The sequence below is a fragment of the Lissotriton helveticus genome, chromosome 5_1, assembly GCF_964261635.1.
Source record: "Lissotriton helveticus chromosome 5_1, aLisHel1.1, whole genome shotgun sequence".
Classification (NCBI taxonomy): Eukaryota; Metazoa; Chordata; class Amphibia; order Caudata; family Salamandridae; genus Lissotriton; species Lissotriton helveticus.
Genome location: NC_136065.1, coordinates 1450303510 through 1450330638, shown reverse-complemented (window position 1 = coordinate 1450330638; position 27129 = coordinate 1450303510). Strand labels below are relative to the sequence as shown.

The window sequence follows — 27129 nt, the reverse complement described above, 5'->3', positions numbered from 1 at the left end:
TCTGCTTGAACCAAAAAGAATCTCTGCCTGAGGAGGAGGCACCGGGAAAGCTGCAAAGAGGAAGACTGTCCCTCTCCTGGGGACTGACCTGCAGTGGTGACCTTGCTGCCAAGGGAGAGAAAATTAACTTTTAAAAAAAAAAGACTTGCTGCATTTTCTATCCTAAGAAAACTTGTGCTTGTTCAACTATCTCCGAGGGCTTGGAAGAAGAGCTTGCCCCCTGACCTGAGCCACAGGATCATCTGGCTCAACCTGCTCTTTGCTGATCTGCTGATCGCTGTGAGGATTTCTTCCCCGCCGGAGCCGTGACCCTGGTGCTCCCCCCAGCCCTTACTTGGGCCGTGATTACTGCTGCTTGGCCGTTCCCGCTGGGAAAGCAGACCCTACGAAGACCGGACGCCTCGGACACCAGCCTCGCCCTGTGTCAAGAGCCTCTGTGCGCCCCTCTCCGCCTTCGCCACTCAAAGTAAAAGGTACTGTGCACACGGCCATAAGATCTAGGCGCCCCGTACTGTGTGTGGCATTTTGCCAGTACGGTGCGCATCGAAAAGACTGTGCGCTGCAGGGAAGCTAGCTGTACGCCTGGCAGCTCACCCGTAACCTGTGCACACCATTCTGTCAAGTTGGACTGCCGTTAAAAAGAATTGTGCGCTCCCACTGTACTCTGCCGGATTGTAAACTGTGCGCTTCGCATTTCCTTCAAGACTGTACATTTACTTTCATCACCTCAAACTGTGCGCTGCATATTGCTTTTGGTGAACTGTACGCTCATCTTGAAAGGGGAACTGTACGTCGCATACGCTTGCTCACGCTAGATGCGTGAGTCTTGCTAGGGCCTTCCGATTTCTCCCGTTTTAAGCACACAGAATCGCTGCGAAGTGCCCAGCTGGCCCAAGACTGGCCTAGAGTACCTAAAAACTGAAGAAGAAGTATTTTTAAAGGATCAACACCCTTGCCCAGTGAACTAAACCTGTGTTGAGAAGTGTTCTAAAGGAATCTTTATTTTGAAATCTGGTGGCCCAAAAGCAAAAGTAATGTGTTATAAGGTCTAGTGATAATCTCTCTACCTGCATATAGTTTTATATAAAGATTATGTATTTTTACAGAACCAAAGCCTGGTGTCCATTTGTGGGGAGAATCTGTGTGTTTTACTGTGAAAGGTCATAAATGCTTAACTGTATCGCCCCGAAGTTTAGCCTTGTCTGCTCGCGCCACGCAACCTAAACGGTGAACAGGGGTCATTTTGTGGAATAGTTCCCTTGCCCTGATTAGAGTGGTGGTTTCTGCCTGGCTTTGGTGCCAGCCACAGCCAGCCAGGAATCCCATTTCTAACAAATATAGTTTCAACAATGTTGACCATTATGTCTCTGATCTCATTGAGTGTGAACCTATAGCCGGCACTCAAGAGTGGCTTCAAAACTTAATTTGCTTTTTCAAAGAGTGCAAACTTAAATGAAGGCTGGCTGTTACATTGCTAATGGGAGCTCATTGTACTTTCATATTTTCAAATGGATGCACGTATGTAGTTAAGGTGGCCATACAAATCCAATGCAAATAAATTCACCTTGCTGTTTAGATCAGCTACTCAGCTGAAAACACCTGCTCGGAAGAAACTATCAACAGATGAAAATATGTTTGCCCTTTGAGACTCACATAATCTGTACTTTGTTCTTTTGCCAATCCCTTTGGCACTTGTCTGGCTAAACTGTAGATAACACGTTGAAGATCCCCTGCATTCCGATCAGTTGTTGGAGTTGGATGAGGGGTAGCCATCTATTTTCTGGGCTTTGGGTAGGTTGTCGTTGCTTTCTCAGAAGACTCAGATTCTTGTTGTGATTCACGGGTGTTTTCTATTTTCTGACACATTTGTTCCAGGCTTCATTCCATTGTATACAACTTGTAGCACTTGCTGTTAAAATGATAAAATATTTGATCCTCTTTAACTGTCAGTTTCAATCTTTTGTGAACTTCGTCTTACGATATTTCTGCAGCATCTAGAATTCTCTTCTTTCCAGTTGATGTTAACTTTTCTTTCGGGTTAGTTTGGCATATGACACATTTTTCTTTGTTGAAGGAGTCCTCAGATTTTGTAGATACAACACTCTGTATGGAGGTAAAGATAGTCTGCTACCACCTGCTTTGCTCATGTTTACAAATTTAAATCAATGGAAAACCACAAACAAAAACAATATTAAAATAAATCACCAAAAGGTGGGCGCATGGCAGAATGGCTGCCTCTTGAGACAGCTCCGCCGCCCAGGGTCTTCTAACGGGACATTATGGCGGAAAGCTAGTGAAATGGATACCGAAAAAGGCATATAACGCAATCAGAATGTGCCGGAAACGACGAGGCGCAGAGTAACAAACGTAACGAGCCTCTGTTGTCCAGGAAATAGCCTCGGAGCCCAGAGGAGCGAGCGCCCAACTTGAGCTAAGATGGCGGCCCCGTGAGTCAAATGTACAGCGAGACCAGACGGACCGCCTACACGAGAGGGAACAACGCGCTGTGAATCTAGTGAAATAGAGAGGTGGCGGTGTCAACTGCGGCAGAGGGTGATCCCAAACACCGATGTATGGCACAGACCGGGACGCAAGATAGTGGCGCAAAAATTCGAACACGTAAACTGACCTTGGAACAGCATCGGGACTCCTGCGCTGACACGGCTCCTGATCTCACCCATTGCTGTAAGTGACGACCACAAGGCGCTTACTCGAAGATTGCCGGTAATCTGCAAACCCTGTAGTGCAGCTGAAGAGTGGCAGAGCGCGATCCAGGGACAAAAGATGTCGGCGCCCATGAGTGAGTGGGAGCGGACGCGGCAACGTAGCGTGAAGCAGATAGAGGCAAAGTGCGGGTAGCAGAGGACGGACGGCTGAAGTGCGATACAGGTACCTTCACAGCGACTAAGCTGAGGGACCGATGCTATCTGTGCGCTGACCTGGGGCTAACCGAGAGACACCCGGTGCCTCAGTAGCCATCCGCAAACAAGAAGGGCGCGAAAAGAGGTGAAGGCGAGCGGCGCGGTGCGCATCCCGGAGGAGACGCTGTACGGGACCCATACGCGCCTTACTGCGAACGCTAGCGGGATAACGCTTGGGGTGCCTGGAGCTGTGTGAAATGCCGGCAGAACATCGCTGGACCTCTCCTGACAGCGAATACAAGACTTAGGGACGACGCTTGGCTCGATAGGCCCCCTGTGGAGCGCGGCAATTGCTGTATTATAAGTGGGAGGTGTTCGACGGTTATACCTGCACGCTGCATACATAGCAGAAATGGTTGCATGTACTATATATATAATAAGAAAGTACACGGAGAACACTACCCGCCTACGCGCACAGACTGGAAAGAACTATACATCGAGCGCTGAGATCTGGCGGGCCAGCAAAAATGGGTAAGCCAGAAAAAGTGCAGACCAGGCTGGCATTTGATCCAAAGAAGGCTACGAAGGGAGCCACTGCGCCCTTAGACTCTGAAATGGACAACGACGCAGAGTCGCATAATGGCATGGAGAAAACATTGAGAGCTATACACAAAAGCCTGCAGGATGTGCATGGGAAATTAGATTCTATCACGCAGAGAGTTGATAACATGGCCGCAAAACTCGACAAGCACGGTGAGCGGTTGGAAGAGGCTGAAACACGCATGTCGGCTGTGGAAGATGAGTCCCGCACGACAACGCAGAAATGTTCAGAGATGGACAGAGTGCTAGAGGTCATCAAAAACAAGTCTGAGGAGTTGGAGGCACGGTCCCGCCGCAATGACGTACGCATAGCGGGTGTCCCTGAATCAACCAACACTGGGAAGATGGAGACATATGTGGAAGACCTGCTGAAAACGATATTCGGGACTGAGCACCTGTCGGCGGTTCTTATTGTGGAACGGGCACATAGAACGCTAGCACCAAGCCCAAAACCGGGGTCTCCCCCACGCCCGATAGTGGCGCATCTTCTCAATTAAAGGGATAGATACGCAGTGTTGAGAATGGCAAGGGAGAAACAGACAATTGAACATCAGGGAAACAAGTTGCAATTTTACCCTGACTTCACGATCAACTTGCAAATGGCACGAAAAGAATTCGCATCGGCGAAGCAGAAACTAAGAGAGATGGGTATTGAGTATGCAATGCTCTACCCGGCCAGATTGAAAATAACCAACGATGGAAAGACGGTAATTTGCCAAACTCCCAAGGGAGCGAACTAATTCATTAAAAAGTTGAGACAGCAGCGACATGAGCAACGACGACAGGAGCAGAACCAAGATTCGGATTGAGCCACGTGCAATTGTGTATAACGCGTCGGAACAACGGCGAACACAACTAAGTCAGGCTGAGTACAGTACAGCCGAACTATTGCTACACCACGAATGGGAGAAGGGGGACACTTGCCGAGTGCCGTTTTGGACATTGACCCCCCCCCTCTGTAGCAGTGCAGACGTTGACCTAATGTGTGAGCACAGTGTGGGATTCAAAGGCGGCTACTGGGGAGTTAGTTGCTGGAGCGGCTGCGGCACTGCACAGGGGGAGGAGGTTAGGGTGCTCTGGGACGGTGTCGCACCATACCCGGCAACGCGTGGAGGACACGGTGAAGCGTGGTAAAGTACTGTACATAGTTGCGAGGAGACCAGATAATGGCATGATGGCTGGGAACTCTGTTGCTGTAATGGGGAGGAGGTAAGACAATAACTGGACAGTCTGCACTAGCCGCTGGTGAACTGCAGGTGTGACTGGGTTCGCCTCTCGCTGCCTACTGCGGACAATGTAAGTGTGGTAAACGATAGTCACTGCGACAGTTGCGTCACACAATCATACAGATTAGATGGCCACGAATAAAGATACACTAGCAATATGCGCAAAACCCTGGCCACATCCACTATGTTGGATGCAGTTGTGTGACCCAGGTGGACCCCCCAATAGGGTGACCCCCTACAATGGTTTTGTTAAGTTACCTGTTCATGCAAGGGTGTGTCTTTGGCATGTTTGGGGTGCTGAAGTGGGTGGGGGGAGGCGGGGAGGTGTTGGGAAAGTTTGGTTTGTAAAACTGCATTTGAGAGACGCTGCCGGACTCCAAGGGAGGAATGTTATTGTTTATACATTGCGACTGCTACGGAGGTGACCTTTCGCATACCAAACTATTGGTTACAACCCGAGTAAGATGGAATTAGAGACAGGGAATGGGTGAGACTCTAATGTCAGGTAGACTAAAATTAATTACTTGGAACGTGCGTGGCCTAAAAAACCCCAAGAAAATAAGGCAAATACTGGCATATCTCACACGATTGCACGTTGACTTAGCCTTTCTCCAAGAGACCCACATTGATCCTCATGCACGGACACATATTGGTAACAGATGGGCGGAGGCGATGTATGGAGCGGCCTACTCATCGTACTCGAGAGGGGTTCTAATATTACTAAGAAGAGCGTTGAATTTCATAATGGAACAAGTGCACACTGACAGTGAGGGGAGATATGTAGTCGTCACGGGCACCCTCAGAGGACATAGAATGAACCTATTGAATATATATGCCCCAAATGTAGACGATCCCCTGTTTTATAATAATATCTGGATGAAGCTAACTGAACTGCCAGATGTCCCAGTGGTGTGGGGAGGGGACTTCAATGTGGCTTTAAATGACGATGTAGACAGGTCAAGTACTTCGACAGAGACCCACAGACAAGCGTTGAAGAAACTGCAAGACATATTGGCAGATAGGCAACTAGTCGATCTCTGGAGAACGAAACACCCAAACAAAATGGAGGCTACACACACGACGGCGGCCTATGGCAGCTGGTCAAGGATAGATTACTGGATTGGATCCCCGGAGATGCTACGGTGGATGGTAGATGTCGCTCACCTTCCCCGGACACAGTCAGACCATAATCCGGTGTTACTGACGCTAGATTTGCCCAACTATGTATCCCCTCCATTTAATTGGAGATTCAATGGGAAAGCCCTACTTGACCCGATATATAAGGACACAATAGGTAAAGCCATAGCGGAATATTTTGAGCTCAATGCACCCACAACGGATGACCCGGGGCTATTGTGGGAGGCCTTCAAAGCCACAATTAGAGGGGTATGTATCAGCACGAATGCAGGTATATTGAAAGACTTAAGACAACAATTGGTGAGAGGAGAAGCAAAAATAAGAGAACTTGAGTTGGAGTATGCACGAACGCAGGATCCGGGTATATTGGGTAAAATTCGAGTAGAAATATCTGAATACCAAAAAAGTGCAGAAGCAGAACTAAATTACGTGCATAAAAGATGGATAGCTAGACATTATGGTGAGGCTGGGAGACCTGGAGCTACACTAGCTGCCAAAATTAGTGCGCAGAAGCCGCCACCAGTGGTGGCAGCGGTAAGTGGCTCAAAGGGGGTGCTGCAACATGATGCTAAGGGGATATTGGAATCCTTTAGAAATACTTTCGGGAAGTTGTACACGGCTGACACAACAGCTCCGGAGGATGAAATAGCACAATACTGTGATGAGGTAGCCTTGGCCTGGCTGTCGGATGATCAGAGACAGTACCTGTCCCTACTAGTGACGGTGGAGGAGGTCACAGAGATCATACAATCATGGCCGAACGGCAAAGCACCCGGCCCGGACGGATTCACGGGAGAATTCTATAAGGCCTTCGTAGACATGCTGGCTCCCCATCTCGTGGCTATGCTAGGCGCATGAGAAAGGGACACTGCCACCTTCCTTAAGAGAGGCTATGATTCTAGCGCTGTTGAAACCGGACAAAGATCCGACTGCGTGCGACTCATAAAGGCCGCTCTCGCTAATAAATGTCGATACCAAAATACTCTCTAAACTCCTGGCGACAAGGCTGCAATGCCTGATGACTAGATTAATCCTTCCCGACCAATCGGGCTTCATTCCAACCCGATCAACATCCCACAACAAAAGGACCTTGTTTGCATTGTCTCACTATTTGACGCCTGAGACAAAGGCCTCGGCGATACTATTAGACGCCGCCAAAGCGTTTGACACCATAGCATGGACATACCTGCGCACTATATTGTGTAGAATGGGCTTCCCACCAATGTTCCTCCAGTGGGTGGCATTATTATATACAGCGCCCATAGCACGCATTCGGATTAACAAATATGTCTCGGAGACCATTACTATAGAAAGGGGCACTAGACAAGGATGCCAACTCTCCCCCCTTCTATTCCCCATAGCGATGGAGCCCCTAGCCTGCAAAATTTGGCAGGCACATCACTACTCGGCATTGCAGTTTCCCCAAAGACCACTCCACATTTCGCTATATGCGGACGATGTGCTGCTATATGTGCGAGATCCGAAAGACAATCTGAATCAGCTACTACGGGAATTTGTTAAATTTTGATACCACTCCGGGCTCAGTATTAACTGGGCAAAATCAACGATAATACCGCTCACTGACAGCACTCTCCCCTTCCACATGGATTACCCCTTGCACTGGCAGACAGACCCAGTAAGGTACTTAGGGGTGTGGTTCCATAGAGACCCCGAAGAAGTGATCCGCACGAACTACGGTAGAGTGATAGCAGGGCTAGAACAGAAAATTGGCAGATGGGTTCAGTTGCCACTATCTATGGCGGATAGAATAGCAATAGTAAAGATGGTGATGCTGCCAAAAATAGTCTACTTATTCAATAATATCCCGATCAAGCCGCCAGCACCAGTATTCCGAGCGATAAAATCTGCAACCCTAAAGTTAATTTGGGCAGGAAAGACTGCTAGGATAGATCTACACACGCTGACATTGCCGTTTGCGAAAGGGGGATTTCGAAGACCTCTGTCCGGCTGGACATGTCACTCCAAATATAGAACTGATTTAGTCTATATTTATTGCTTCATGTACATTGCTTTAATGCATGGGACCACTGTTGTTTTTTAAAGCTTGTTTAGATACACCACTAACTGAAGACGAATGGAGTGCGACAGGCACAATCACCGAATTACTAACCCCAAACGGAAATCTAAGATTAATACACATTAAATACCTACATCACACATATCACACGCCACAAAGATTGCACAAATATGGCCTGCGCGCAGACGCCAGATGTCAACGATGTGGAATGGATAGTGCTGATTTTATACATATGGCATGGTACTGTAGGGGGGTGGCGCAATTTTGGTTGGATGTTACAGATCTACTGGGTAAGATGGTGGACTGCAGGATTGATTGTACTATACGATCGTGCCTACTGAGTCTCCTACCGAATGGTAGGGCAGGCCAGCGCAAGTTTTGTGTAATAGCCCTCCTTATGGCCAAACGTAACATAGCGATGTGTTGGGGGGTAAGAAGGCGCCGCAGATCAAACAATGGATAAGTGATATGGTGTATTGTAAGGACACTTTGAAACTGTATGAGGAAGGACTACCGCTGCGAGCACAACCAAAAGACTACTGGCATTATCTGGTGGATTATTTAACTGGGTTGGATGAACAGTTGTAACAGGATTGAGATGTAATGTATGTAGATGTGGCGTGACATGTAAGGAGTGGACCCTATCGGACATGGAGTGTTGTAATGCAGTAAAGTTGTAAGGGGCATGTATGCCTCATGGTTGGACGTCGAACGTCCTATGTTGTATTTGAAATGCCAATAAATAAAAAATAAAAAAAAAAATAAATAAATCACCAAAATGATGGCTAAATCACATCTTTAAAGAGCCAACATTTTGGAAAGTTGTGGATGGGTTGCCTTGAAGAGTTATTTTCTGTGTCTTTATGACTTTTTGACCCCTCCAAACCTATTTTTTGACAAAACAATTAAGAACCCAAGTACAAACTTTGTAATACCAATCTGCCCTTAAGGGTGTAGTGGACCACAAATATGATTTTCTCAATGGAATGGAATGGAATGGAATAGATTTTTATATAGCGCGATAGTTACCCGCAGGCGTCCTAGCGCTCTAGCCGAAATACAGGAGGGTGAGGCGGGTTGAGGTTATCTGTTGAAGAAGAAGGTTTTTAATTTCTTCCGAAAAGGCAAGATGTTAGGTTCCGACAGGATGGAAAGTGGAAGGGAGTTCCAGAGCCTTGCTGCATGTGCTGAGAACATTCTTCCTCCACTTCTTTCTCTTTTGAACCTGGGAATGGTGGCTTGAAAGGCGAGGGTCGACCTCAGCTGCCTGTTGGGGTGGTAGGGGGTAATCAGAGTATGATTAAGAATTGCTCCCTTTCTCCAGTAAGCACGGTGGGCGATGCACATGCTTTTGAAGCTGACTCTGTCTTTTACAGTTAGCCAGTGCAGGGCTCTTAGTTCGGTTTTCACTGATTGCCGGCGGGGGATGCGCAGAAGAGTCCGAGCAGCGCAGTTTTGAATAACCTGCAGTTTTTTCAGGGTGGATTCGGGGGCTCCTAAATATAGGGCATTTCCGAAATCCAGCCGGGAGAGGATCAGACCCTGGACCATGATCTGTCTGGCCTTGAAAGGGAGGAGTGGTAGGATCTTTCGTATGAGTCTAATGATGCTCATGCAGGTGGCTGCTAATTTGGTTGCCTGGTGGCCGAAGGTTAATGCATTATCCAGCCAGATACCCAAGCTCTTGATGGTATCTGTTATGTTATGTTATGTTATGTTATGTTAGATGTGCTTGTATAGCGCACGGCTGCCCCAGCCAAGGGGCGTCCCGGCGCTAGCTGCCTATGTCCAAAGGACAGCAAGATGGATTTGCAGGAAGTCCAGAGGTGAATATAACATAACTAATTAAAAAGGTGAGTTTTTATAGCTTTGCGAAAGGATAAAAGGTCATTCATTGCGCGGATTTGGGCTGGAAGGGAGCAGGGCCTAGTGCTGGCGGCCACAGTGAGTCAATAGATTTTTGAGGAGAGCTGCCCAGCACCATTAGCTCAGTTTTATTGCCGTTGAGCTTTAGGTAAGATTGGCTCATCCAGGTGCAGACTGCTTCCATACAGCCTCTGAGATCACTGGAGTAGGAGGAGGGATGGGTAAGGGTAACTACCAATTGCATCTCCTCGGCGTAAGACACGACTTGAATGCTGAAAGGGCGTATTATTTCTTCCATGGGGGAGCATGTAAATATTGAACAGTGTGGGGCTCAGGGACGAGCCCTGAGGAACCCCACAACTGAGAGGTTTGCTGGGCGATGTGGTCTTGCCCTCGCAGACTCGGAAGGAGCGGTCAGAGAGAAAGGAGTGTAGCCAGGCTGCCGCAGTGGAAGTTATCCCTAGCTCTGACATTCTGTGACATAAGATGTCATGATTCACAGTGTCGAAGGCGGCACTGAGGTCCAGTAAAATAATGGCCGCAGTGCCACCTTCGTCCACAATCCTTCTAGCTCCTTCTGTTACTGCTAGTAAGGCAGTTTCAGTTCCATGCATGGGACGGAACCCGGTCAGCGAGGTATCCAGGGAGTTGTTTATTTCCAGGAATTCAGTGATGCATTTATTTACATGTTTTTCTGCAATTTTTGTAATCCATGGTAGCAGGGAGATCGGACGGTAATTTCCTGGGTTCATCTGATCTAAGTTAGGTTTCTTCAGGAGGGCTTTAACTGTAGCTTGTTTCCACTTCGGGGGGACGAGTCCTGTTGAGAGAGAGTTGTTAATCAGATTCTGGATAGTGGGGAGAATGGTGGGCGTGATTGTTCTTAGGAAGCGAGCTGGGGCTGGGTCACTGGGGGATCCAGATTTTACCTGCAGCATTATAGTTTCTAGGCTGGTGTACTCCAGAGGTGTAAAGGATTCCAGGGAGGTAGGAGGGATGGGTCTGGGGTATTGCTGTTCTGGAAGTGGATGGGGAGGTGGGGGAAAGGAGGAGTAGATCATGGCTATTTTGTTATAAAAATAGTCAGCCTGCTCATTGCAGCGGGTTTGTGCGTTCAGAGGATCTGGAAGTTTGTCCGGGAGTTTGAGCAAACTTTTAGCGATCTGATAGATCTCTTTAGGTTTGCATGCTGCTTCGTTGATCTTATTTTCAAAGAAAGTGGCTTGAGCTTTTTTTATCTCGATTTTGTAGGTTTTTATAGACGCTCGATATTCAGTTTTGCTGGTGTTTGAATAATCAAGGCGCCATTTCCGTTCCAGTTACTTACATTCTCTTTTTAGGGTACGTAATTCCTGTGAGTACCAAGGGGCATTTTTTGGTTTGTGTTTGGATTTAATAATTTTGGGTGGAATAATGTAGTCTAAGGAGGTGGTGATCCAGTTATTGAAATTGTCATTACTGACAATAGGATCAGGGTTGTTCTCTGGAACAGAGGATTCCAGTGTGGAGGCCCACAAATTGGTATTAAGTTGAGTCCATTTGCGGTCTCTGCTTGGGGCAAGAGAAGTAGAGGGGCGAGAACCTGGTGGAGTCCACAAAAATGGAATCAGAAAGTGGTCCGTCCATGGAAGAGTAATGGGTGGGCTAACTGTAAAATGGGTGAAGTTACTGAAGATGGGATCCAAAAGATGCCCTTTTTCATGAGTTGGTTGCAGTACTAGCTGGGAAAGGTCTAATGCCAGCAGACTGTTACGTAATTCAGTGGCTGCCGAGTCCATGGGATCGTCCAAGTGCACATTTAAATCACCTAATAGGGTGTAGTTAGATGAGGAACAGATACCACTGGCTACCTCTGGGGCGAGCTGATTTATGAAGTTAGTCGAGGTGCCGGGTGGTCGATAAATAAGCGTCCCCGAGAATGTACAGGTAGGAGAGAAATCCAGCGAAAAAGTGAGGTGTTCGCAGCCGGGTATATTGGTTGGAGAGGAGCGGCAGATATAGCGTTTTTTATAAATAATTGCTAAGCCACCGCCTTTTCCTAAGGAGCGATCAGCTCGAAGTATTTGGTATTCTGCTGGGAGAACTTGGATGATATCGGGGTCAGAGTCACTTTGAAGCCAGGTTTCCGTAAGGAAAATGGCATCGGGGTCTTTGTCCAAGATCAGCAGGGATATTTCAGTGGCATGTTTGGGAAGGGATCTGCAATTAAGCAGAAACATGCGAAACGAGGGGGGGGTGTGAAGGGGTGACTGCGAAAAAGAGAGTATGGGCAGTTGAAGTGTTTTGAGGTAGGGTCCCAAGATGTGAGACACCAATCATTAGTGTGATTTCGAAGTTGATGTAATGTTTTGGAGGAGTACTGTGTGGGAGAATTTTGGCCAGCGGTCGTGGCCCCTGGGCCCGGTTGGGCGCGGACGGGCGCAGACGGGCTTGCCTTTGGCGCAACTTCGGCGCCCCGCCGGCGCCGCCGCTGCGCATCCTAAGAGGGGGAATCATTTTGTAGCAGCTGGTGCCTCGGGGTGGGAGGGGCCTGACAGAGGTGATCGGGTTCCTCACCCAAGATGGCGGGTCTGTAAGTTTGAAATGGGGCAGGAGAGCCGAAGGCTCTGTTGGATAGTCTGGGGAACAGGATCCGCTCTCACACAGCGGCGGCCTGAAAAGTAAGTATAAAATGCCGAAAATCGTATTTTTGGCTAAGTGCAGATTAAAAAAAAAGTTTTCTTAAATGCGCGTTTTAAAACGAGTATGGCTTTTCTAATCAAGCAAGGCAAGTTTCAAGCACTGTCCCGGCTTCCGCCTCAGGACCACAACACACACCACACACTCACTTGTAATCAGGAATAAGTCAAGTCTACTGCCTTTGCTGTAATTTGTCATAATAAACTGATCAGACTTCTTGCATCAGATAACAATCATTGCCTCATCGCCATAACCAACTCAGGTCTACTATCCTGAGATTGAACCTTCCAACAAAGTGAGGATCAAGTATACAGTCGTAAAAGTAGAATTGTGTATGAAATTAAAGTTAACAAAACAATATACAACCACTCCTAAAAGTTACTAGCAAGGATTCTCTCACTGCAAAGCCTCTACTCCCAGGTTTTTGTCAGGTAAGTAATCTCATCAGACTACTTGCTTGTGACAGTAATACATGAGAATCAATGTAAAACAATACCGGTCTATAGGCTTTGACACAGTGTGAGAACAATTCACCTCTAAAGGTCTCTTTACTTTACCATATGGTTTTCATAATAACTAATCAGGCATACTGCATTTGTCATAATTGTTTATAATAAAAAAGACCAGAACTTTAGCATCCGACATAACTTGTCACTGTCACCTAATCAGACCTTTAGCTTTTTTTTTTACTAGATTGCTAACATAAAAACTCATGCCTACTGTTTTGAGCACAAGCTTTGCCATAAAGCAACCATCATAAACAAATGAGCTCAGCTGTGTTAAGCGTAACATTTCACTCTAGTCAAAAAATGCAAGGCAAGCACTCATTTTCAATGAAAGACAGTTCTTCCCAAATGAAGTTTGTATTAAAGAGAATCAATATTTGTAAATTCTAACACCCTCTCTGAGTACAACTTCATAAAGCGCTTTACTTGTTGATAAAATATGGTCTCCCAACAACCGTGCTGTCAAGCTTGGCATAAAAAGGCATATGCAAGGGCAAGAAAAACATTCTTCGTGGACTAATGACTCGGTGCAAATGTTCAGACTGGGATGCTAACAAGTCAGTTAGGGATTTATATGTGTTTGATCTTCAGTTATGTTGGTGAACGCGTTGTTGCTATTATGTTTCACTGATTCAGAAATGGGAGCTCGGATTAAGTTTAACCTTAAACTGAGTTCAAGATACAGTTTGCCCCTGACAATGAATGGTAAACACAAGTCAAGCATCACTTCAAATCCAGCTGGCTGTACTCATGAAAAATGTTCTGCAGATGCCTTTTATAACAGGATTACCATGACCATGACAATATTGCATAAGGGAGTCCAAATGCAAACATCGAAACACACACTGCACCCACAAACAAAAGCCAAATATAAATACAGGTTAGTCTGACCCGCCTACTTGGCAAGGTTCCTACTACATAACCAGTTACCTCAGCTGTCATTCATTGACTTTGCCTTCAATGCTCTGCTTCCTTTTTGGCTAGATTTGAGCTATATATATACGCCATACAAATATATTTTATTTTGCAATAGACACGGATTGGGGAATTTAAAAATGATTCTTTCTGGAGATTTGACTATCTATCTGCTAAGCTGCATCTGCTGCCTCCTCTGTTTCTCTTTCTGGAAATTGTACTTCTGTCGAGGACACCTGCCACCTGGCCCAGTTCCCCTTCCTATCTTGGGAAACCTGCATCACTTAAAAACGAGTTCCATGATCGAATCCCTGAGGACGGTGAGTCGTATTGGCCTTTTTGTGGGATTTTATGCATCCAATAACTCATGTTTCAGATACTCTGGATAACTCCTTTACATTTGTATGTGGTTCTTGAAAATGCTTCTTCTGCTGGCATAATTTCAATGTCTTAAAGGCTTCCTTGTGTGCTTACAAATAATTTGATTGTATATGCTACATAATGACACCCAATTGTAAGTTACATGATACATCCTAAACGTATGCCCACTGCTGCACTCGTATCGTGTTTGCCTTTAATTTGCAATATGGCTGTTAAGAAGTAAAGCCCAGATTTACTAATGCTTTGTGCACAGTATTAAAGTGAGATTTACTTTCCAGTGCAACACTTGTTTTGGGCTGCAAAGTAGTGGTAGACGTTACTTTCTGCCACTTTGCATTAAGGGGTCGTACTATAGGTGGGAGAGTTTCCATGCAACCAACGATGGCTTTTGACACAAAGTTCAATCTAACAAAAAAGGTAGAAATGGCTTTCCCCCATAAAAATATCCACCACCTCCAAGCAGGCATAATGTTAGAGAAAACTTTACTGTTCTGCACATTTTCCAACTTTGTCTGTGTGCTCTACTGTACAGAACATTTACAAATTTCGACATTACATCTAGAAATCTTATTTTGAACTGAAATTGTACCTTTCCTATACGCAACCTGGGCTAGGCATACTTTTTCATTTCTGAGGCAAAACATAAGGGACTGTGGCAAATCATAGGTCTTCAGAAGGAGTCAGCCTTTATAGAATGGGGAGCAGACGAGTAAATATTCCCAGGATTTAGGGTCCAGACAGTGTTCGTGCTAAAACCAAGCTGCTTTAATTAATAATAACACCAGCTGACATTGCTAGCAGTAATCTATGGTGCTAGATACAGTGCACTTATTATAGAGACCTCATTCTGTGAAGTGACCCTTTTTCAGGTTTTTTCCATGCCTTTATAAGCAACCTGTAATTCTTGATGATATCAATAAATTGCTCCAACCCTGTATCACTAATAAAGAATATCGATAATTAAAGATGCATTGGTTTAGGTCCATTTTACAAGGTCACTCGTATTGAGGGCCTAAGAATTTTAAACTGATCACAGTTTGTGGAGGAGGGGACTCAGGAAGGTGTTCAAGGCAACAGTGGCATGCAATTTAAGTGGGCCACACATGAACAGTTACTGGCTTACACCCATGCGTTCAAAAGTACACACACACATCTAGTTACAGCAGGCACTCACAAATTCACAAACATTCATACATAAACACATGCTCGCATGTTCCAAATATTTAAAAAAATATACATATATAGGGCCGTAGCAGTGGTGGGAGGGAAGCCTCGGGGGTCCCTGACGACTGGAACTGCCACCTCTTTTCATTTGCTGACCTTGTTTTGGGTCAGCTAATGAAAGAGGGCTGCAGTCCCTTACTAGTCACAGAGTGGGATGGGGTCACATTAGACTGCTTACATCATCCTCTTTTTGATGAGTGTCACTGATAGAGGCTCCCTCTCATCATGAGGGAGTACCACCAAGTGCTTTACCAGGCTTAGAAGGTCATGCCCACTGGACTGTGACATCACTATCCCAGCAAAGTTTAGATCTAGTAGCCAGGTGCCCAGGGCCGGACTGGGAACCACAACCGGCCCTGGCAAAGTGCTCGGCCAGCTAACCCCCCCCCCCCCCCCCCCCCACCCCCACTTGGAGGGAAGGGGTTGGAGGTGCCGCCGAGCTCTTTGCCGGGGTCGGTTTTCGGCCGATTTTGGTACAGGGCTGATTTTGCAGCTAAGCTGCAAAAACGGCCCTGTAACAAAAACTGCCCCCCACCCGTGTGGCACACTGGGGGATTGCCCGGTGCCCGCTATGGCCAGTCCGGCCCTGCAGGTGCCTGTGCTTTTAGTGCAAGTACAGCGTCTGGCTGCCTACCCTGAACACGAAGAGTGTCTGTAAGGTTGTCCTTTGCTCAGCCTGATAGACACTCCTTAAGTTTTTGAAAAAGGTGGAGGGGAAAAGCTACTCTGACTTTAAGGATGGGCTACTGCTGGTTAAAGGGAAGAAAACGCACAACAATATAGTTTGAGGCTCTTCAGAATGAAGAACCCCCATCGCTTTACTTGTTTCTCTTCCTGAAAACAAATTTGGGCTCATGCATTTCTAAAGAATTCCAAAATGCATTAAGTGGAGCACTGCACTTTGCTGTTTCTGAAAACCATGTCAAGTCAAGTCAAATTCTCTTTATTTTGGTTAATAAAAAAACATAAAAGATACAGCCACCCAAATCATACTTGAGTACATTCTGGGCTGAAAGGCAACATTCAAATGGCGAATAAAACAATTTGAAGCTAGAAATAGCTATGATTGGCATAATAATAACGTGCAAAAAAGCAGACATGATTCAATTCTCAAGTAAATCATAATTTTGATGTATCCAGCAATACGAGGCAGGGCAATAGAACCACATAACTAAAGTGCATTCACGTATTTTGTATGGGGCAGACCCCAAATTTACCACCCAAACATAGGACAACAGTTCATAGAAGCCCCATTTTTTCCCCTTAAAATCGCCATTACTCATAATCAAACATAAATGTCAGAGGTAAAATGTATAAAAATAATGCTAAAGGGACAACTATTTACAATATAAAATAGTAGCAACATTGAGAATTATTCTTCAGTAAACTGGTCATCCCCATTTTTTCCTTTTAGCTCTCAAGTCCAGACAAGGGGGTTCACAGTGCCCTCCTTCTAATCACCCAAAAGTGGCCTAGAAATTGTGCATGTCATGCCCTGATAACCCCCTCATTAGACTTCTCTTTTGTTGAGGCCTGCAGCTGAGCGAGAAGTACGGTCCAGTGTACACCCTGCACCTGGGCCTCCGTCGAGTGGTGATACTCTGGGGGTATGATGCAGTGAAGGAAGCCCTCGTGGACCAGGGAGATGAATTCAGCGGGAGAGGGGCTGTACCTGCCATTCAGACTGTGATTGAAGACTATGGTGAGTACATTAATTAAATGAATGTACTTTAAAGCAATAGCAATCTGTCGGTCGTCTCAATTAAATTGTAGTTTGTTTACACTCGTACAATCAGGTAAGCAGTCATATATTGAAGGTGAATGTGTGTGGAGTGCCTGCAGAAGCGGATCTGTTGTCCATATCAAAAAATGTGTTTACAAATCTCTGCTAATTTGACATTATAGCAGGATGGATCTTAATGTTCGGGGTGCATAAATGTTTGCAAGTGTGGTTATCAAAGCAGTGGTGACCATTGCAGTAATTATCTCATTTTTTATATTACTATTATTATTATAAATATTGGTATTACTATTATTATTATTACTAGCACTATTGGAAATAATCAAAATATAATTATAAAACAGTTCTACAATGGTCAAGTCTTTTGTACTGGAGCAAGGCAATTGTAGCTCTGTGAATTAGTTAAGAGAGGGATTCTGTTGCTGCAGAACATTTACTGCGTGACATATTTAATATCTTGTGTGGGATATTAAATGTGGGTGTCTGATATCCCTCCCATTAGAAAGCAGCCATTGCCATGAGGCAGAGCCAAGTATTCTGCTCAAATGACAGATGAAGCTCCCTTGTGGAACACAAACCTCTTACATCACATGTATAAGACAATTGGCAAACTCATTGCCTAGACAGGGAAACAGCCTTTACAATGTGGCAGTTACCATGCAATACCATTACCATGGATCAATTGCATCTGCCTTTATCCAGAAACATTTTTCCGCCCGCGAGCAGCGGTACTCACTTCTGCCATATTAGTATAGCAAAACATAGGTCATACTCGACTCGAAACTCACCTCCACCTGCTACAACACCCTCCGCATGCTCCGCAAGATCTACAGATGGATCCCGACAAACACAAGGAAAACAGTCACCCAGGCCCTAGTCAGCAGCAGACTCGACTACGGAAACGCCCTGCAATATAATCTGCACAGGAAAACTACAAACAGGAAGGCCAGTGGGCATGGCACAGCGGAGAGCACAACACAGCAGAGCAACAGGGCCAGTGTCCATGGCACAAGTGAGAGTACAACACAGCAGAGCAACAGGGCCAGTGTCCAGGGCAGGTGGCACAGCAGGTACATGAGAGGCTGCACAGGGGAGAGGCATGCATGTTAAAGGTATACTCGTTGTAAAAGTTGTGAAGGTAGGGAAGAGTACCCTACCCTACCCTACACTCTAATGTAGTACCCCTGCACCACCCAACCTTGACACACAGTCCTTTTCCTACATTTACACTACCCAGCACGACCCCCCAACACTACCATAAAGCACTTTGCTTCCCTACACAAACAGTACAACACTACCTTAATACACTACCCCCAGCATGACCCTACACAAACACTACAACACTACCCTAAACCCTAAAACCCTTCACCCAGCATGACCCTACACTACACAAACACTACAACACTACCCTAAACCCTAAAACACTACACCCCAGCATGACCCTACACTACACAAACACTACCCTAAACCCTAAAACACTTCACCCAGCATGACCCTGCACTACAAAAACACTACAACACTACCCTAAACTCTAAAACACTACAACTGAATGACCCTACACTACACAAACACTACAACACTAACCTAAACCCTAAAACACTACCCCCAGCATGACCCTACACTACACAAACACTACAACACTACCCTAAACCCTAAAACACTACACCCCAGAATGACCCTACACTACACAAACACTACAACACTACCCTGAACCCTAAAACACTTCCCCCAGCATGATTCTACACTACAACACTACCCTAAACCCAAAAAAACTACCCCCAGCATGACCCTATACTACACAAACACTACAACACTACCCTAAACCCTAATACACTACCCCCAGCATGACCCGACACTACACAAACACTACAACACTACCCTAAACCCTAATACACTACCCCCAGCATGACCCTACACTACACAAACATTACAACACTACCCTAAACCCTAAATAACTACCCCCAGCATGACCCTACACTACACAAACTCTACAACACTACCCAAAACCCTAATACACTACCCCCAGCATGACCCGACACTACACAAACACTACAACACTACCCTAAACCCTAATACACTACCCCCAGCATTACCCTACACTACACAAACATTACAACACTACCCTTAACACTAAATAACTACCCCCAGCATGACCCTACACTACACAAACACTACAACACTACCCAAAACCCCAATAAACTACCCCCAGCATGACACTACACTACACAAACACTACAACACTACCCAAAACCCTAATACACTACCCCCAGCATGACTCTACACTACAACACTACCCTAAACCCTAAAACACTACCCCCAGCATAACCCTACACTACACAAACACTACAACACTACCCTAAACCCTATAACACTTCCACCAGCACGACCCTACACTACACAACCACCACAACGCTATACAACACTAACACTACACTACACTACACAATCACTACCCCAGCCCGACCCCCACCCCTAAAAAATTAACCCAAACCCCCTTACCTCTCTCGTCGTCATGGTTCCACACACCTCCTGGTTCCATCTTCATGAAGTCTGGGTTTTTTTCACAACGCAAGTGCATTTACCATACATGCCTTTACAACGTAATTCGTTGTAAAGGCATGTGTGGTAAATGCACATGCGTTGTGGAAAAATGCGGAGTGATGGTATGCGAGGTCAATGACCTTGCGGAGTAATGGTATGCAGACTGAAAGTCCGCGGAAAAAAAGATGCGGAGTAAAGGTTGATTACCCTCTGAGGCATGTGAGCCTGATGTCAGCCTCATTGCTTTTTTCAGCCTTGCTCTTCCCTGATGGGCTCTTGTCCTTGCATTCTGAGGTGGCTCTGCTCTTCTGTGGGGATGGTGTCTGTGGGCGGGACTACTTGGGTTGTGTCTGCTGTGTGCTCCTTGTGCTGTATCTTGTCTGTGACGCATGCGAACCGTGGTCACTGTCCTCTGATGTGGCCACTGACTGGGGGGTGGACAAAGGCACTTGAGCAGGAATGGGAGCATGTGCCTGTTGAAGGGCAGACGTCAATGCAAATAACAAAGCCTGGACTGTACAGTGTAGCCCACCCACGTCAGAGTGTATGCCCTCCATGTAGGCAACCACCTGCCCTAATGTCTTGTCATGGTCACTGAAGGCATTGAGCAGGGTGGTCTGGCCCACACAAAGCTGGCGCAGGAGCTCTACAGACTCAGCACCGAGGGCAGCAGGGGGGACAGGTACGGCTCATCGGTGCCAGGTGTGAATGTCACTTGTCCCCTTTTACTGACATGGACACGGGCAGCACCAGATAAAGTGGATGGGAGGCTAGGCACTGGCCGCTGAGTGGTAGATGATGTTGCAGACTCCCCATACCCTGTGCCTGCCAACATGGATGCATCACCGCTGGTATCAGATGATGTAGTACTCTGTGTCTCAGCCATGGATTCCTCCTGCATACTACGGTCCCCTTCAGATGCGCTGGTGAGCTCTGTGTCACTGGCCTCCGGTGCAGCTGTGGTGCTACTATCGCCACCACTGGTTTCCGGCTCCTGTTCCTCCGTGTCCACTGGCGATTCTGCATGAGAGAGAGATGCAGGGTTGTGTTACTGTCATCATCAGGACAAAGCAATCCAATCAATGCAGTACAGGGGATGCCCAAATCAACATGGTAACCAACACACCCTGCAATTACACAGGTGGACGAACGTTATGTGTGCCGCACATTGGTCTGTGGTCCCTGCCATGTCAATTATGCATTTGATGTTTGATGATGCTTCACAGTGTTAGGCTGATGTCAATAATGTGTGACAAATCAATGTGTTGTGGGTCAGTGCTGACCTTGGCAAGGCTTGTCTCACTGTACTCACTTGTTCTACCATATCAGCTCATGCACACAAGTGACAGTTTTCCAGCTACTGTGATCATTGAGCTGTTGATGTGTGCCAAGTTCACATGATGCATTGAGGTGTGACGGGTACAGCAGATGGGTATGAGACAGTCATGGTCATTTGACACACTTTTCAGGATGGTACGGTACGAGGCGTGCATATGTGAAATGTGGGGTTCTGTATGTGTGCATTCCCATTGACCTATGTGTTGTTTGTGACACTTCTGTATTGTACATGGAGAGATGTTCCCTCTGTGTGTCTCAAATGTCCACCAATGTAACCTGGTGTGCCACGCATCTCTCATGGCAGTCTTTGGTTTTCCGTGACATTCTTAACGGTATGTGCTGTGGCCATTCATGATGGTTGTCATTGACATTTGTCCATTTACATCACAACTAGGAGTAGGCCTAATCTCATACGTCACCTGACAGTGATGGAGGACATGGAGGTGATAGCGATCATTCGCAAATTCCGCCTCGACAGACCAACACTGAAGACCCTTTGTGATCTATTGGAGCCCCACCTGCAGCCTAGTTGCCATTACCCAACAGAATTCACACCCACATACAAAGTGATTGCATCCCTATACTTTTTTGCAACTGGTTCCTTCCAGGACTCTGTGGCCAGAGCTGCAGGGATGTCCCAACCCATGTTCAGCCTGGTGCTCAGGGATGTTCTTGCAACCATGATGATATATAAGGATCGATACATACATTTCCCCAGGGGAGCAGAATTGGCCATTGTAAAGGGTAACTTCTATCCACTTGGGCACATCCCCCATGTTGTTGGTGCCATCGATTGCAACCACGTAGGTCTGGTGAAACCACAGGCGACTGAGCACATTTTTAGAAATCGTAAACGAAGGTGGTGTGCCTTGCGGACATGACCATATCACATGTGTTTGCAAGATTCCCAGGCTCAGCCCATGATTCGTACATCCTGAGGAACAGGATGATGGCAAATCTACTTTCCGAGCGTGCTTGGTTTGTGGGTGAGCATGCCTATTGAGATAGCATTCTGTGTGTGTGTCAGAACCCCTAAACAGACTGTGGGTGCTGTTTCAACCCACAAAAATAAGTTGCACCAATAAGACCAAGAAAAGAACCTCCAGACAGTGACTTGGCGATCTTTAATTCAACTGCGGTATTCCAAGATGGCCGCCGGTGGGTTGGCGGTCTAGTTGCTGATTCTGAACAGGTGTCGGACTTGAGGTGATGATCGCGAGCACAGATTGCTGCGCACTTCACTGAAGTCATCGACGGAGACGGTCGAGAATCTTCGGAGTTCCTGAGGTGTCATTTTTGGAACTCTTCACAGAATAAGAAATTAGTAGAATTAACGCGTTTGGTGAAGTACGCGTTCTCCATAGTTTCTGGTATTCGTTCGACTTACCTGCATGGCAGAGAATCCCTGGAATCAGGAGAAACAGCCATTATCGTTCTGAGAGAAAAAGAAGAGAAGAAAGAAGATAAGTGAATTGTCGGAAATCTAATGAGAATTGTTGACTGTGAATATTATGTATTGAGTATAGAAACCTGAATGCTCAAAAGACTTTAATTCTTACCTTTAGAAAAGACGTCCTAGGAATCCCTGGAGAAATATAAGGGAGAAAACCAGTGACGCTAAAGAATAGAATAGATGAACACAATTAGTACTACATATCATACATTGTTAGTTTAGAAATTAAAAAGATGTTAGGGAATTAGTTAGGCTATATAATTTTAGGAATAAGGATAGATAGGTGCCATTCAGCGGACAGGGAAGTCTTAAGAAAAGAACATTTGTGGCATAAGGTGAGAAACAAATATCAGTAAAGTTAGTCATGGACCGAAGGAGAAAAGACACAAGTTAATGTTGTTATATTTTGACAGTTAGAGAAGGAGCACATTATTAATAAGAAGAAGTTTGAACTAGGAAGTTAATAAAGAGAGATTACAATACTAACAAGCTGAGAAATAATAGAAAGAATAAATAGAGAGAATATAACTGTTAAGAGAAGTACACAAGAGTAAGTTGTCGTTTCTTAATAGTTCTCACGTTCAAGAAAGAGACGAGCGAGAGAGAGTGTACCAAGTAGAAGAGAAGCTAAAGCTCTGGGACTAAAGGTATGAATAGATACATTGAGAGTAGGGAATAGAGGGGGTTTTATGATAACGTTGTCTCTTGAAATACTTTAAGGTTATCTCTGAAGAACAGTCTGCTGGTCGGACAGAACAAGAGAAGCCGTAGAACAGTTCCAGTGCAGTCTCTTCTGATTTTCTTTATTATTTTATCCACTCCCCTTTCCCCCCTGGGAGTTTCTTAGAGTCAGATTCAAATACTGATTCTGGAACATTCCTGTAAGGGAGTTGGGGACTAGCATCTCTGTTCCTGTGCAAGTCTTGCCGGTAAGATTACACTTACTACTCTGACAGAATGAAGTGCCCATGTTGAATACTTGCACCCGAACAGAATGGCGGAGGGAATTAATTTACAAACTCTAGGTACCCTCTTAGATGCTATTCAAAAAGAACTGGTGGCCGTTAGAGAAGATAATCAGAGTCTTAGACAAGAGGTGTTAAAGTCCAGGAATGAAACCGCAGAGCTGGGGCAGAGAGTTGGGAAGCCACTAGGTCCAGGAAAAGGGAACGAGAGTAGCCTAACAGAAGGTTCCAATAGACTAACAACACAAGTAATCCATTCTTTGTCCCCCGTTATTTCTTTGCCCCCCCTGAACGTTTTAGTGGAGACCCCCAGAAAGCACAGATATTTTTGACCCAATGCTCACTCCACTTTATCTGCCGTCCTTCCATTTTTCCAGATGCGCAGTCCAGAGTTGCATTTGCCTTTTCATACCTTAGTGGTGACGTGGCCTCGTGGTCCATGCCATTAATTTCCAGAGATGACCCCATTTTGCAAAATTATGACGACTTTAAGAAAGAGTTTCTACGAATTTTCGATAGGCGAAGAATCTCTCAGGCCGTTGATAATGAGTTATTAGAACTGCGTCAGGGTAATCAAGATTTGGTGGCCTATCTGGCCCAGTTTAACAAGCTGGTAGTCGAAACTAACTGGCCAGAGAGTAAAAGATCAGCAGTGTTCTATCGTGGTCTGCGGGACGATCTTAAAGACATACTAGCCCAAATACCGAACAGACCAACTGAAGTTTCTGAATTAGTAGACTTGGTGTTAGAGATCGACTTTCGCCAAGGTGAGAGAAGAGGTGAAAAGAGAAAGGATTTTAAAACGATTGTGCCAAGGTTTACAGAACAAGGGTCGAGAATAACCAAACGGGAGAGAGTCAATCTACTCCAGAGCCAATGCAGATTGGAACTATCAGGTGTAGCGATCGCCCTTGGCAGAGCGGCAAGTCGCCACAGACATTACGTTTTCAGACATGTTCAGAAAAACTACCAGTCCCAGAAGGCCAAGCGGCGCCAGGAGGCTGCACAATGGGAAGAACTTACTTAAGCTCCTCCCCTTGAACAAAACGGGGCTTGTCAATCCTGTTCCTGGTTTGTTCCATGTTGTTTTCGGATTTGGAGACCCTGCCTTGGAGTTTTTTGACTAGCCTGTTTGTCAAGCTTGTAGACACCCGCCGCGACGACGAAGTGCCTGCGTGGTCAGTTGTGCAGACACCCGCCGCGACGACGAAGTGCCTGCGTGGTCAGTTGTGCAGACACCCGTCGCGACGACGAAGTGCCTGCGTGGTCAGTTGTGCAGACACCCGCCGCGACGACGAAGTGCCTGCGTGGTCAGACTATCAGATTCCCAGCGTGTCTCTGTGAGTATAACAGAGCCGCGCTTGTTGGGAAGAGCAGTGAGGAGACAGCTTCCCAGCACGTCCCTGTGAGTATAACAGAGCCGCGCTTGTTGGGAAAAGCAGTGAGGAGAGCGGGCTCGCTCTCTTCCATTTACCTTGTTTGTAGTTCTTGATTCAAAGCCTGGAAGAGGGTATAGTGCGGTTCGCACATTTTCTGATTTGTTTATACGTTGGCTTCCTGTATTACGGGCGTCATTGAGCCCACATCCACATACATTCCAAAAGGAGTATTTTGGGTTTCTTGTACACAGTACTTTGCTAAACTAGTGCCGAGGAGAGTTCCATCCTCAGGAATCCGTTACAGGAGCTTGGTTGGAAAGTGCAGTAACTTTTCGCCAATTGTGGAGCAGACTTTCCTGTATTCATTGTATCTCCAGACTTCTTTCACGGAAAGCTCACTTACATCAGTGGTAAGTCCCGGAACACTGGGGAGGTGGGGATATTCAAGTCAGTGCGGAAGTACATTATCCTCTCTACATCTTTTCACCCACCTTCAGGGAGGTCTTCCCAGTAAAGCCGCTGGCTCTGGATCTTGTCCTGAGAAGCTTAGAAGACCCCCTCATCCATCCCTCTGTTCTCCCTTGCGGCCTCCGGCTGTGCTCGCTCCAATAGCGGTGATTGTCCCATTGTTGGGTGACGTGCGGTGTGAGGTTGCGAGGACAGTCATCCAGTCGTTCCTGCTGGGCATAGGATTCAGGTTAGTGGCGCGTGCGATTTCTTGCGCTGCTTTCAATCGTTACAGATTGACAAGCCCAAGAACGCTAACCAGCCTGGACGATGGATACAAACACCATACTCACCTCCTTGTTGGAAAGCTTCTCGGAGTTACAAAGCGAGGTCCAAACATCTTGTGCTGAAAACCAAGCGTTATACAAGGAAGTGTCGGACTTACGTAGAGAAATGTCTGATCTTGCCCATAAAGAGCATAGTGTCAAGCCTTTGATACGACCTGCTACCTTGCCCCCTCCTCCATCGTACCAACCTGGAGGAACCTTTGCAGCCCCTTCTACGTCCGCAGACGCCGCCCCTACAGTACATATACTGCAGACCCATGGCATACCTCTGGCTCCTCCCGAAAGGTTTTACGGAGATCCCAAAAAGTTTGAGACCTTTCTAAACCAATGTCGCCTTCATTTCCTCTGCAAGCCTCAAGTCTTTCAGGATGAATCATCTAAGACAGCCTTCGTTATGTCATATATGGGAGGGAACGCATCCGGTTGGACCATTCCTTTGTTGGAACGGAATGATCCCATATTACATAATTTTGCCGATTTCTGCCTCGAAATGCGTAAACTGTTCGACAGAAAGTCCCACATGTTATCATTGGACCGGGAGCTAATGACCTTACGCCAAGGATCACAGGATCTATTGTCCTATATTACGACTTTCAACCGACTCATAGTAGAAACAGATTGGCCGGCTCAGAAACGGATCTCTCTATTCTATCAGGGTCTTCGGGGGGAATTGAAGGACGTATTAGCACAGGTGGTGCAATTGCCCTCCACATGTGAAGAACTTATTGATTTAACAGTCCAACTGGATCATCGATTGTTGGAGCGGAGAGGTGATCGGAGCAGAGGGGACTCTCGGTTCTCCTATCCCATGGTCAGATCCCGACAAGCGGGTGAGGAAAAAGCCAAGCCCCAAGAGGGGCCAGAACCCATGCAAATAGGAGGAATACGGGGCCCCCTTACCAAAGAAGAAAAGAACCGGAGAAGAAGACTCAAACTATGCATGTACTGTGGAAAAAGCGGGCATTTCGTTAACGATTGTAGGGCTCGGGCTTCTAATTCCGGAAGGAATGTATTTCCCAGAACACAGGCCACCCTGAGAACGGAAGAGCCGTCGGAAAACTAATGGTCTTGGATCAGAAAGAGACCACTGATTCAAGACTCCAGTCTCCTCCGGTCTCCCCCTACGTAGCGAACACCCTTCACCCTGCAGTTGCGCACATGAATATAAACGTAACCCTGCAGGTGGCAAATCAGAAACCTTTCATGGTTGACGCTCTGTTGGATTCAGGGGCCACAGGGAACTATATCGATCAAGCTTATGCAAGAAGAATGGGTATTCCCTGTGACAAGAAAACAACGCCCGAGATGGTCAAAGCTGTGGATGGCACAGACTTGTCATCAGGACCAGTGACCCAACATACCCTGGCCTTGCTGATGGAATATGGAGCCCGTCACTACGAATACATCCAATTCGACCTCATAGACGCCCCACAATTCCGGCTCATCTTAGGCATGCCTTGGCTTACTTTACATGACCCTTCCGTT

The 27129-nt window shown here is 46.3% G+C and overlaps 1 protein-coding gene across 2 annotated transcripts in view; it reads left to right on the top strand.

The window, feature by feature from the left end:
• Positions 1–13914: 13914 nt before the first annotated feature.
• Positions 13915–27129, top strand: part of LOC144755473 (cytochrome P450 2G1-like) — a 291649-nt gene continuing 278434 nt past the window's right edge. For both annotated transcript variants that reach the window (XM_078644445.1, XM_078644446.1), the window contains exons 1-2: positions 13915–14148; positions 16973–17135. In XM_078644445.1, coding sequence (XP_078500571.1) covers positions 13969–14148; positions 16973–17135 — 343 coding nt within the window. In that variant the 5' untranslated portion in view covers positions 13915–13968. The remainder of the gene's footprint in view (positions 14149–16972; positions 17136–27129) is intronic.